This window comes from Neoarius graeffei, chromosome 22 (assembly GCF_027579695.1).
Source record: "Neoarius graeffei isolate fNeoGra1 chromosome 22, fNeoGra1.pri, whole genome shotgun sequence".
NCBI classification, from domain to species: Eukaryota; Metazoa; Chordata; class Actinopteri; order Siluriformes; family Ariidae; genus Neoarius; species Neoarius graeffei.
The window spans coordinates 16,387,486-16,399,756 of NC_083590.1; the positions used below are offsets into that span (position 1 = coordinate 16,387,486).

The 12,271-nt window shown below is 40.2% G+C and overlaps 1 protein-coding gene across 1 annotated transcript in view; it reads right to left on the reverse strand.

The window, feature by feature from the left end:
- Positions 1-12,271, reverse strand: part of LOC132870682 (NACHT, LRR and PYD domains-containing protein 12-like) — a 226,962-nt gene that overhangs the window by 24,778 nt on the left and 189,913 nt on the right. Inside the window, exons 9-10 of the mRNA XM_060904455.1 lie at positions 4,912-5,088; positions 2,301-2,474 (exon numbers count right to left, since the gene is read on the reverse strand). Of these exons, the coding sequence (XP_060760438.1) occupies positions 2,301-2,474; positions 4,912-5,088 (351 nt within the window). The remainder of the gene's footprint in view (positions 1-2,300; positions 2,475-4,911; positions 5,089-12,271) is intronic.

Consider the following 12,271-nt stretch of genomic DNA (forward strand, 5'->3'; position numbering starts at 1 on the left):
GTTTCTTTCCATTAAAAATATGAATTAATTGCATCAACAAATACAAAATCATCTATTAAATTCAGCAAAATCGTTATATTCTTGATGATTATGTGGCATTTCTGCTCGACTTCCGATATGCATTTTTTGCAACCGGAAGAGCCGCTGTCACGTGATCATACGTCACAAAAACTTTCGGGCACAGCACAAGCGGGTAGATGAATGGAGAAGTGGATGACAAGAAAATTGTTTTTATAGTCTTTAAAGTACATTGGACATCATACATTGGACATCATGGTGTATTGTGCTGCTTATGGTTGCAATAATTCCAATGTGAAATGCCCTGGAGTAAGTTTTTTTTGCATTCCCCCAGGACCCGAAGCTGAGGAAAGTGTGGGCTCACCTGCGCATGCGCAGTAGGCTTCGCGCATGCGCAGTAGGCTTGGTAGGACAACTTTACAGAACACCTGTTGAAAAAAACTTTGCACCTACTGTTTCCCACAAACTGTATTCGGACCATTTCACTGAGGATTCTTTCAACATTAATACTCAGGTACTGAGCGATATTAATTCATGAAACATGAAACAGGAAGCATAAGGATGAGAAAAAAAAAACAGTTCGAATCGGGAAGCCGCGCACACCTGCGCCAGGCTGCACAAATGCGCGCAGCCTCCCGACCCAAACCGCCTCTCTCTCATCCTTACACTTCATGCCTCATGCTCCATGAACCAACATCGCTATTTTTTTAAAAATCGGATCTGCGCGATTCAGCCGTGAAAAAGGCGGCATCCGCCGAAAGGCGCGCTGTTTGCATCCCTGCACAGAGGCCAGGGGACAGGGCAGGAATATTTTTGTTGATATGAGTGATCCGGTGCGATTTCGCGACCCCCCTGTTGAAGACCTCTGCGCTAAGCGACTGAAAGCCGAGGTAAGGATTAGTATTATAATTTCGGGTGTATCAATTATTGATTTTCATAATTCTGACTCGTTTCACCATTTTGAATGTTTTCATCTCGGACTCTGGAAGCATTGTATCTCAATCAATCTCGAAAAATATCAGCAAAAAAAAACTAGCTTGCAACGGACTTTAGCTAGATCTATGATGAACTTTCAATGTATGATACAAAAATAATACTTCTTTCAACAGATCATTAGCCTTTGAGCAGAATTGTTTTTAACTTACCAGGAAGTGTTATCGAGCCGACCGCTTTCAGTTTCATGGGGATTGAATGAACCCTCACTCTCAGAATCATCTGACCCGTCAGAGTAAAGACAAGATCCATGTTCATGTGAATTTCCAGCTATCGGTTCGAATTGATAGGGTCTAACTTCACATCTCTGTGAAACATCGGGAATGTCACTGTCGATGGTGTCCATTTCGGTAACCTGTTTACATTAGATTCCCAAGCGCTGGCTCCTTGGAAAGTTTTTGTGACGTCACGGGTCACGTGACCACCTAGCTCATTAACGAATCCTTGTTTTACGCTGATGTATAGAAAAACTTGAATAATGTGATGATTTTCACATTTTTGATGCCCTGCAGTGATTTAGATGGCATTTCTTATGTCCTTTATACATAATTATGCCCAGGTAAAAATCCATGTCCCATATCCGTTAAGTATACTCGAGGTGCAAATGATTCAGCAAAAAGTCAATAATTTAAAGGTTTAAGTGAAGAGTCAGGTTTTGTAGAATTTATCTCTGCTTGACTGGATTTTTAATGACCACATATTTAATTGTACAGACATTTAAATTATTTCTTTAAAGTAAAAGTGATTCTGAGGAGAAATGATCACTTCATGACTAATATCCTTGTTCTGAATGTTTTACATCCATCCCTCAATCCATCCATCCATTATCTGTAGCCGCTTATCCTGTACAGGGTCCCATGCAAGCTGGAGCCTATCCCAGCTGACGATGGGTGAGAGGCGGGGTTCACCCTGGACAAGTCACCAGATCATCGCTTGGCTGACACACAGAGACAAACAACCATTCACACTCACATTCACACCTACGGTCAATTTAGAGACCCCAATTATCTGAACCTGCATGTCTTTGGACTGTGGGGGAAACCAGAACACCCGGAGGAAACCCACACAGACACAGGGAGAGCATGCAAACTCCAAACAGAAAGGCCCTCGTCAGCCACTGCGTTCGAACCCAGAACCTTCTTGCTGTGAGGCGACAGTGCTAACCACTACACCACCGTGCCACCCGCATGTTTATTTTTACAGAAAATTTTAATTGATAAATAACACTGTATACAACTATTAACTGCTGCTTTCGTGAGTTATTGTGACTCTCAGAGAGATGATCTTACCCCAGTGTCTCCAGTTTACAGTGAGGATTCTCCAGTACAGCACAGAGGCGCTTCACTCCTGAGTCTCTCAGATTATTATTATTCAGATCCAGGTCTCTCAGGTGTGAGGGGTTTGATCTCAGAGCTGAACTCAGAGCAGCACAGCCTTCATCTGAGACACCACAACCCCACAACCTGCAGAGACACAATGACACACACTTCATCAACAGATTTTCGTCTTGGTGTAATTCTTACTTTAAAGATGAGTGTAAAATTAATTTTATCATTGAGAATGTCATGAGGATTTAATATCACCTGTTTATTCTCATTAACAGTGTAATTAATAATGATAATACTGAGTGTTATATTGAGTTTCTCTCCTCTGTTGTGTGTGATATTAAACCATCAGCAGCTGAAGCTGAACAGAGAACAGCAGAGAGACCATGAACTTTAATCAGAGAGAGAGAGAGAATCTCAGATGGTTCTCTACTAGACTTATAGTGCACTACACAGGGACAATAAACTTGTTTCTCCAGAGTCTACAGAGTGCATTTATAGAACACTATAGATTTATATTATTGGAGAATCAGAGAAGTAAACAATGATTATTCCATATAAATCCTACAAACATTCAGCCACTCGTTCTTGAGACAGCGTGCGAACAAGAGTTTCAGAAAAAATGGACAGAAAACCCGAAAACATACCGGTTTCACCTCTCAGTGTCGGAGGAATAAAAATGTCAGTGTAATTTATGATGTTCGTTTGTCTAATTAGTTTTTCATCCCTCAAAAAAGAGGGAGCACATATAAACAGTGCTGTAATTTCAACACCAGTCACCCAATCTGGATGCAAGTTTCCTCAAAATAAAGCTGAAGTTCTGCACTTTGAGCTCATCTTCATTATTTAATTTCATCAACAATAAACTGTCGATGACAACAACAGCAACAACAACAACAGTTACAAGACCCCCCCCCCCCCCAAAAAAAAAAAACCACCACAGCAATTATCAATATCCACGTCAGGGCTGGATTTTGGGGGGGGTCCTGGGATGAAGTTGAAAAAAAAAAAAAACTTTGAAACTCTACATTCCACACTATCCCTAAAAATTTCATGCAACCAGAAAGAAAAGTTAAAAATAATAATGAATTGATCTTTGTAATGTTTTTCTATTGCACTTAAATTCGAGCCACGCTGCCTGTTAAAAGCCTCGATATCTCAGAAACTAATGCAGATACAAGCCTGGAATTTTACACACTATTTATTTGGAGCAGTGACTTTATTCAAAAAGTATGAAGCAAATCTGAGACGGTCAGATGGGAACTTTTTTTTTAATCTGGTGAAAATTCATTTTCATTAATTTCTAAAGTAATACATTTCAGACACATTGCAGTCGGATAAAGTCCCGTTTTGTGCTGCAGCTTCTCACATACATCCATCTGACCCAAAGACTCTGACAAATCATCAGTGTGTAGTGAAAAGAAACAATCTTCCTCCTCAGGACATTGATGATGAACCTAAAACCTCTGCTTCAGTCTCACTATTAGAGAATGTGTCTTACGGAGGAGCAGGTCATGTGACTCTCAGAGAGATGATCTTACCCCAGTGTCTCCAGTTTACAGTGAGGATTCTCCAGTACAGCACAGAGACGCTTCACTCCTGAGTCTCCCAGATTATTATTAGTCAGATCCAGTAATGTCAGGTCTGAGGGGTTTGATCTCAGAGCTGAACTCAGAGCAGCACAGCCTTCATCTGAGACACCACAACCCCGCAACCTGCAGAGACACAATGACACACACTTCATCAACAGATTTTCATCTTGGTGTAATAGTGGTTGTGAAGATGATGTCTCTCATGTTGGACTGTCTCTATTCTCTTCACCAATCACGAGCTATTATTAATAATGACTCAAACATTACCACTGTTACTGACATTAAGTTTACTCGAGGTGCAAATGATTCAGCAAAAAGTCAATAATTTAAAGGTTTAAGTGAAGAGTTAGGTTTTGTAGAATTTATCTCTGCTTAACTGGATTTTTAATGCTCACATATTTAATTGTAAAACCATTTTCATTATTGCTTACAAGTAAAAGTGATTCTGAGGAGAAATGATCACTTCACGACTAATATATTTGCTCAGCATATTTTATATCCATCAATCCATCCATCCATTATCTGTCGCTGCTTATCCTGTACAGGGTCACACACAAGCTGGAGACTATCCCAGCTGACGATGGGTGAGAGGCGGGGTTCACCCTGGACAAGACACCAGATAATCGCAGGGCTGACACACAGAGACAAACAACTATTCACACTCACATTCACACCTACGGTCAATTTAGATACACTAATTATCCGAAGCTGCATGTCTTTGGACTGTGGGGGAAACCGGAGCACCCGGAGGAAACCCACACAGACACGGGGAGAACATGCAAACTCCACACAGAAAGGCCCTCATCAGCCGCTGCGTTCGAACCCAGAACCTTCTTGCTGTGAGGCGACAGTGCTAACCACTACACCACCGTGCCGCCCGCATGTTTATTTTTACAGAAAATTTTAATTGATGAATAAAACTGTATACAACTATTAACTGCTGCTTTCGTGAGTTATTGTGACTGTCAGAGAGATGATCTTACCTCAGTCTCTCCAGTTTACAGTGACGATTCTCCAGTCCAGCACAGAGACGCTTCACTCCTGAGTCTCCCAGATTATTATTAAAGGACAGATCCAGTTCTCTCAGGTGTGAGGGGTTTGATCTCAGAGCTGAACTCAGAGCAGCACAGCCTTCATCTGAGACACCACAACCCCACAACCTGCAGAGACACAATGACACACACTTCAACAACAGATTTTCATCTTGGTGTAATAGTGGTTGTGAAGATGATGTCTCATGTTGGACTGTCTCTATTCTCTTCACCAATCACAAGCTATTATTAATAATGACTCAAACATTCCCACTGTTACTGACATTAAGTTTACTCGAGGTAAAAATGATTCAGCAAAAAGTCAATAATTTAAAGGTTTAAGTGAAGAGTCAGGTTTTGTAGAATTTATCTCTGCTTGACTAGATTTTTAATGATCACATATTTAATTGTAAAGACATTTAAATTACTTCTTTAAAGTAAAAGTGATTCTGAGGAGAAATGATCACTTCATGACGAATATATTTGTTCTGCATGTTTTACTTTTACAGAAAGTTTTAATTGATAAACAACACTGTATACAACTATTAACTGCTGCTTTAGTGAGTTATTGTGACTCTTAGAGAGATGATCTTACCTCAGTGTCTCCAGTTTACAGTGAGGATGCTCCAGTCCAGCACAGAGACGCTTCACTCCTGATTCTCCCAGATTATTAATAAAGGACAGAGCCAGTTCTCTCAGGTGTGAGGGGTTTGATCTCAGAGCTGAACTCAGAGCAGCACAGCCTTCATCTGAGACACCACAACCACACAACCTGCAGAGACACAATGACACACACTTCATCAACAGATTTTCATCTTGGTGTAATAGTGGTTGTGAAGATGATGTCTCTCATGTTGGACTGTCTCTGTTCTCTTCACCAATCACAAGCTATTATTAATAATGACTCAAACATTCCCACTGTTACTGACATTAAGTTTACTCGAGGTGCAAATGATTCAGCAAAAAGTCAATAATTTAAAGGTTTAAGTGAAGAGTCAGGTTTTGTAGAATTTATCTCTGCTTGACTGGAATTTTAATGATCACATATTTAATTGTAAATATGTTTTAATTATTTCTTTAAAGTAAAAGTAATTCTGAGGAGAAATGATCACTTCATGACTAATATATTTGTTTTGCATGCTTTACTTTTACAGAAAATTTTAATTGATAAACAACACTGTATACAACTATTAACTGCTGCTTTAGTGAGTTAGTCTGACTCTCAGAGAGATGATCTTACCTCAGTGTCTCCACTTTACAGTGAGGATTCTCCAGTAGAGCACAGAGACGCTTCACTCCTGAGTCTTCTAGTTTATTCCCAGTCAGATCCAGTGTCTTCACAGTCAGACGCAGTTCTCTCAGACTGGAGGTTTCTGAGTTGAGCACTGAGACCAGAGATTCAGTGTTTCTCCCTTTAATTGTATCACAACTGATCCTGAAGGAAATAAAATAATACATAATAAACTCACACAAATGATCAAACAGACCCTCAAATCTTCCACTGCACCATTTCATTTTCATAAATGACAAAAGTACAAACTCCGAGTCAACAACACACTGAAATGCTGTAACAGTAATTCACAGTTCGAGCTGTTCGGATTTGAGTTTTCTGCTGCACACGTCATCACTGACACATGGGATAAACACGCAACATCAAATCTGATCACCAAATCGGGAAATAAGAGTCTGATCTAAAATATTTATAAGAGGAGAAAGGAAAAGAGTTTCAAAAGTCAGGTTTAGATGAAGCAGGCAGAGTTTGAGGCAGAGTCATATTTATCTGAACAGATCAGACATTTGATTTGTTCTCTAATTAGTGAGTGACTGAAATGATCACAGCCCAGTGCTGAAGGAGTTTTATGGAGATACTCATGATGAGCTACTTGGCTAACTGTGTGTGTGTGTGTGTGTTGCCAGGTGCTCCTTGCAGACATCCCAACCTGCAGAAACTCATTTCAGGGAGGTGTCGTGACGCATGACTTTTTTCCCCATCGGGGGGGGGGGGTCACGACACCTCCCTGAAATGAGTTTGGATGTCTGTAGGCCAATCAGGATGCTCTTTGTCGAGCATGCGCTACATGAACAGGCACACGCGCAGTCTCCCTCGCGCACTCCGTCATATGCGCGATGCAGACATTAATGTTTCGCGTGCACGCGCTTGCTCTAGATTCCGGGAGATATTCTCCAATTTGCGGGCATCAGGGAGCCGCTATCAATATGCGGGAGACTCCCGGAACTTCCGGGAGACTTGGGATGTCTATCCTTATTTGTTCCTGGTGCCAGTGATTTACAGACTGGACATGTTCTTCCCCTTACACTCTGTGTGTTGTCTCTCCCTGTCTGACCTGAAATCAATAAATCACAGAGCTACAGCAGGGAAAAGAACAAAAGCTGTGAAGGACAAAAAAGTTACAATTTATAAAAGATGTCAGGATATTAGAAGAACAAAAGAATAATTAGCATGTAATAAATTTATATTAATTTATATTATGATGTAATAAAAGTAAATAAGAATGGTGTTTCTGATGAGTTCTCTGTGAAAGTCTGTTTTTCCACTTGAATAAAACCTTTTATCAGATCATAATAACAGTAAAGATTTTAATTATAATTCTTTATTATTGCAAACTCCACACGGTTCTATCGGCCCAGTGTCTGCATCATTACATTTCACGAATAACACAAATTTAATGTGGAGAAATGTGAAGAAATAAAAGATTTTCAAACTAAACACAGTGAAGGTTGTGCACAGAAAAAAAAAATCTCCATGTTTATTGGACACTGGAGCCTGTAATAGAGGTATAATTTGTAAATATTGAAAATAACCTACAAGTAAATGTTGTGCTTGATTATTTGCATTAATTTTTGGAAATGTGTTGTTTGTAAGTCTAGTTAGGGGTCATCCATAATTTTCATCATTATCACGAGCGTACAAACCATACGCGGGGGGGGGGGGGGGGTGTTCATGACCAGGCATACACTTTTTAAAAATGAAAAAATGATGATCCGTCAATGTGCGAATCGGCGGGGGCCATGTCAAAAATTTTGCGCCACATCGGTGTTGCCAGCTAGCTCTACACACTTTCTTACTTCAATACAACAACAATGGCTGACCCAGATTTTGACCACATTTACAAATTTGTGAATAGCAGAAATACCGCTATTCACAAGACTCCTTCAAACGAGTACGAGCAGTTTTTAAACATTTATTGTTTCCTGCATTCATCTGAGAAGCGGCAGAAGGCAGTTAGGGCAGGACAGGCTGCTTGGAAAGAATAAAAAATGAACGTTTCAAAGCCAAAAGGCAAACAGCTCCCCTTAAAAAGACAGTCCCTAATTTTCAATAATCAGACCCTCCAGGATTTTGCAATGTTGCGATTTGCAACTTCAACGCAAATTCAACCAATCCCCACAAATTCAAGGCGGTGTTGCAATTATATCCAATCACCGCAACTTTCCCGCAAATTTGACCAATCGTTGGCATCGTCTTGCGGTGACGTCGACAAACTACCTTCCGCCTTTCCGTGTATACGTTCAAGAGAAGCAGCATGTGCGAGTCAGTGTTTATGTAGGCTTAAATTCTGTTACTGAAAGTGTGTTGAAGGACTGTGTGCACTTTAGGTTATTTTTTTACTTAATAAAAGAAATTAATGGATGCCAACATTTTTACCAAAATGGTATTTTATTTTCCATTGTTTAGGCAGCTTCAGCATCATACTGTGAGATTCTGTTCATATTGTTTTTTTCCTTCTATGAAGCCTGAGCCATTTATTTTATTAGTTTATAATTATTGTTTAATTTAGTCTTCAGGAGAGACTGCCTGCACACAGGACTAGTATTAATAGGTTTTTTTCTTACATGAAAGCTGAGGCATTTATACTATATTTTAAGGTAACTTCATGTTGTGCTGTGAGGTTCTATGCACTTTAACTTTTGAACCAACAGGTGCATTTGGATAAGTAAAGCCTATTTTTCTGCATTTTTGTAGTCCTAGTAATCTTTTATATTGGTAAAGTTGTTTATAGGACCATTTCTCAGTGTCTTTGTTTTTTAATCAATAGTTTTTCAGTAATAACTTAATATTTAACATATCACTCAATTTTAATTACAAAAAGAGAAAATCACAACAATTTCTCGCAATTTTCACTTCCTCCCGCAATGTAATTGCAACAAAACCCTAAAAAACGCCCCAAATTTCTTAGCAATTTTTTGGAAACCCCCCGCAACATCAGACATTTTAGCCCGCAGCAATCACAAAAAAGGCCCGCGAAATCCTGGGGGGACTGTAAAATGAATCACCTGCTTTCTACGAAAACTTCTGGACCCGTCTTGTGTCTTCTTTTCTTCTCTTGTGAATCTTTGTATTGTCCTGTCATCCGATTTTAATAAAAAGTAATACAAGACCTGGTTTTATTTTGAATTCCTATTCCACGTAGATCCATCATCATTTTTTTGTCCACTAATGTACACTTTTTAGGGGGAGGGGGGTTGCTCAAAAGTCTACTCTTTGTAGACTCATGATAATGATGAAAATTATGGATGACCCCTTAGTTGGCTGTCGCTTCCATCTTCAGCTCACAGCTTCGATACTTCTTGGGACAAAAGGACATCATTTGACACGTAAACATTTTTCTCTTTCAAGGACATCAACTACTTTCCACATGTTTAATCGCTACCCTTCAGTATTGTTCAATTCTACATCCAACTGTTATCCCCTAATTTATCGACTGATCTATTTGTATGAACACACCCTGGATCACCTGAAACTCAAAACATCCCAAAACAGGGGTGGACAGGAACGAAGTCCATTTACTGGAGTTCTGAATTTAGGGAAGTTTTTCGTATCTATACTTTACTCGAGTGTTAATTTTTTGGAAAATTATGACTTTTACTCCACTACATTTGAAGGACAAACATTGGACTCTTGACTGCAGGACAGGCGGCACAGTGGTGTAGTGGTTAGCACTGTCGCCTCACAGCAAGAAGGTCCAGGTTCGAGCCCCGTGGCTGGCGAGGGCCTTTCTGTGCGGAGTTTGCATGTTCTCCCTGTGTCCACGTGGGTTTCCTCCGGGTGCTCCGGTTTCCCCCACAGTCCAAAGACATGCAGGTTAGGTTAACTGGTGACTCTAAATTGACCGTAGGTGTGAATGTGAGTGTGAATGGTTGTCTGTGTCTATGTGTCAGCCCTGTGATGACCTGGCGACTTGTCCAGGGTGTACCCCGCCTTTCGCCCGTTGTCAGCTGGGATAGGCTCCAGCTTGCCTGCGACCCTGTAGAACAGGATAAAGCGGCTAGAGATACTGAGATGAGAATGAGATGAGACTGCAGGACCAGGCCCGTTTCAAGCTATTTGGGGGCCCTAGGCAAAGGGGGATCTGGGGCCCATAATTATCCCCCCCTCGATGAAAGGCTTTATGGCCGCCTACCCACTGAAGACTTAATAAATAAACATCATACATATTGTAATCATTCTTACAATTTTTACTTAATAAATGAACTATTTACATTGTTATAAATAATTATCAAACCCAATTAAACACAATAGACAAAATATATACACACACAATATATATATATATATATATATATATATATATATATATATATATAAATCAAATATGAAAATAAGACAAAGTAATATAAAATGTGCAAATAACACAACACTAAATATTTACAGTATATACACAAGTAGAAATAACGTCAAATGGTGATTAAATGATTACAAACATGAATAAGAATCTTAATAAGAACCAGCACACACAGAAAAGTGCAAAAGGTATAGAAAATCACATAAAAATTTAAGAATACACAACTAGAATCATGGGCAAAATGTCTAAAACTGCTGCTTGCGGGCTTTGGCTTCAGCAAAGGCAGCCACAATACCCTCCATGTCCAAAGACCTGCGGACATCACATTCAATTGACATCAGTGCCAGTCCGGAGAGCCTCTCTTGGCCCATGGCAGACCTCGTATAGTTCTTAATAAGCTTCAGAGCTGAAAAGCTCCTCTCACTTGAGGCAACTGACACAGGAAGTGTAAGAAGTAAACGTAGTGCAATGCTTAAATTGCTGTACAAGTCTATATTACACCAATATGCCCCATTCCCAACGTTATAGTCCCAAACTAACTCTGACTATGACATTTTGATAAACACAATAAGTTAATCTGGGAGAAGTTGACAGTCTTTCACCTATTTGTGTGGCACATATTAGAATTTTCAGCCAGTCCTTGCAAGTTTGTAAGCCTGTTGTGCATGACAACGTTTACATCACTGTTATAAAAACTGTCTACAAGATAACTACCATTAATGTAAGCTAGCTACCAAATTTGCTTGTCGACCCGCTTGGTATTAATGAGTGTGTACATTCTCACTTACTAGTGTCTTGTTTTTTTCTGTCTTCCTCTTCCCTTTTCTTCTCTCTCTTCTGGCTCCCTGAGGTATAATTTTGCTTCATATTTGATTTTTTTTTTTTTTTGCCGCGGAGCTCTGCAACCACTTGACTGGACGGAGATGGGCATTGAGGGGTTGACAACAGACTGTCATTGCACTTTTCGGCCAAAGCATGTAGGGAGGCGCTGTTGTGCATTAGGGGGCCCCCCTTGGAACTAGGGTATTTCAACAAGTGTCATTAGGCGCTGCGCTGCCGCGCTCAAAAAGTTGTCATTGCTATTGAATACATAACCAGTCGTTCGGCAGCGGGGGCCATTCGAGGGCTGGGGCCCTAGGCAATTGCCAAGTCTGCCTACCTTGTTGCAACGGGTCTGTGCAGGACATTTCTCTGAAGGTTCCTGTTACTCATTACTCTGAAACATAGCTTTCATATCAGCAGATGAATTTTCATTTCTTTTCTAAAATGCGATGCCATACGCTGTGTTCGTGACAGGAGAAAACCAAATCACAGTAAACTCCGCCTCTGATCAAGTTCAAAGTGCTTGCTGCATTTTTTTGAACAGGGGTGGGTTTCCTGAAAGCCTCTTTCAGCCAAGAGTGTATTTAATTACCTCCTAAGATCCACCGTCAAGCTAACGTGGTTTTCCTGAACAACATCGTCGCACAAGTAGTCCTTTAGTTTGCTCGGAATTTATGAGAGACCCAGACCACTCGTTCAAAACAAAGAGCGTCTCGCTCAGCTGAATCCACAGACTGCGCTGCGCCTCTGAGGGACTCTCACAGTCAGTGGGGGAAACTGGTGTTGAATCTGCTGCTGGTGTTCAATTATTTTTCTTGTACATTGCAAGTACATCGACTTAATTATTAAATAAATATATGAAAAACATTCTGAATATATATTTCAATGTGTTACGGAATGACGTA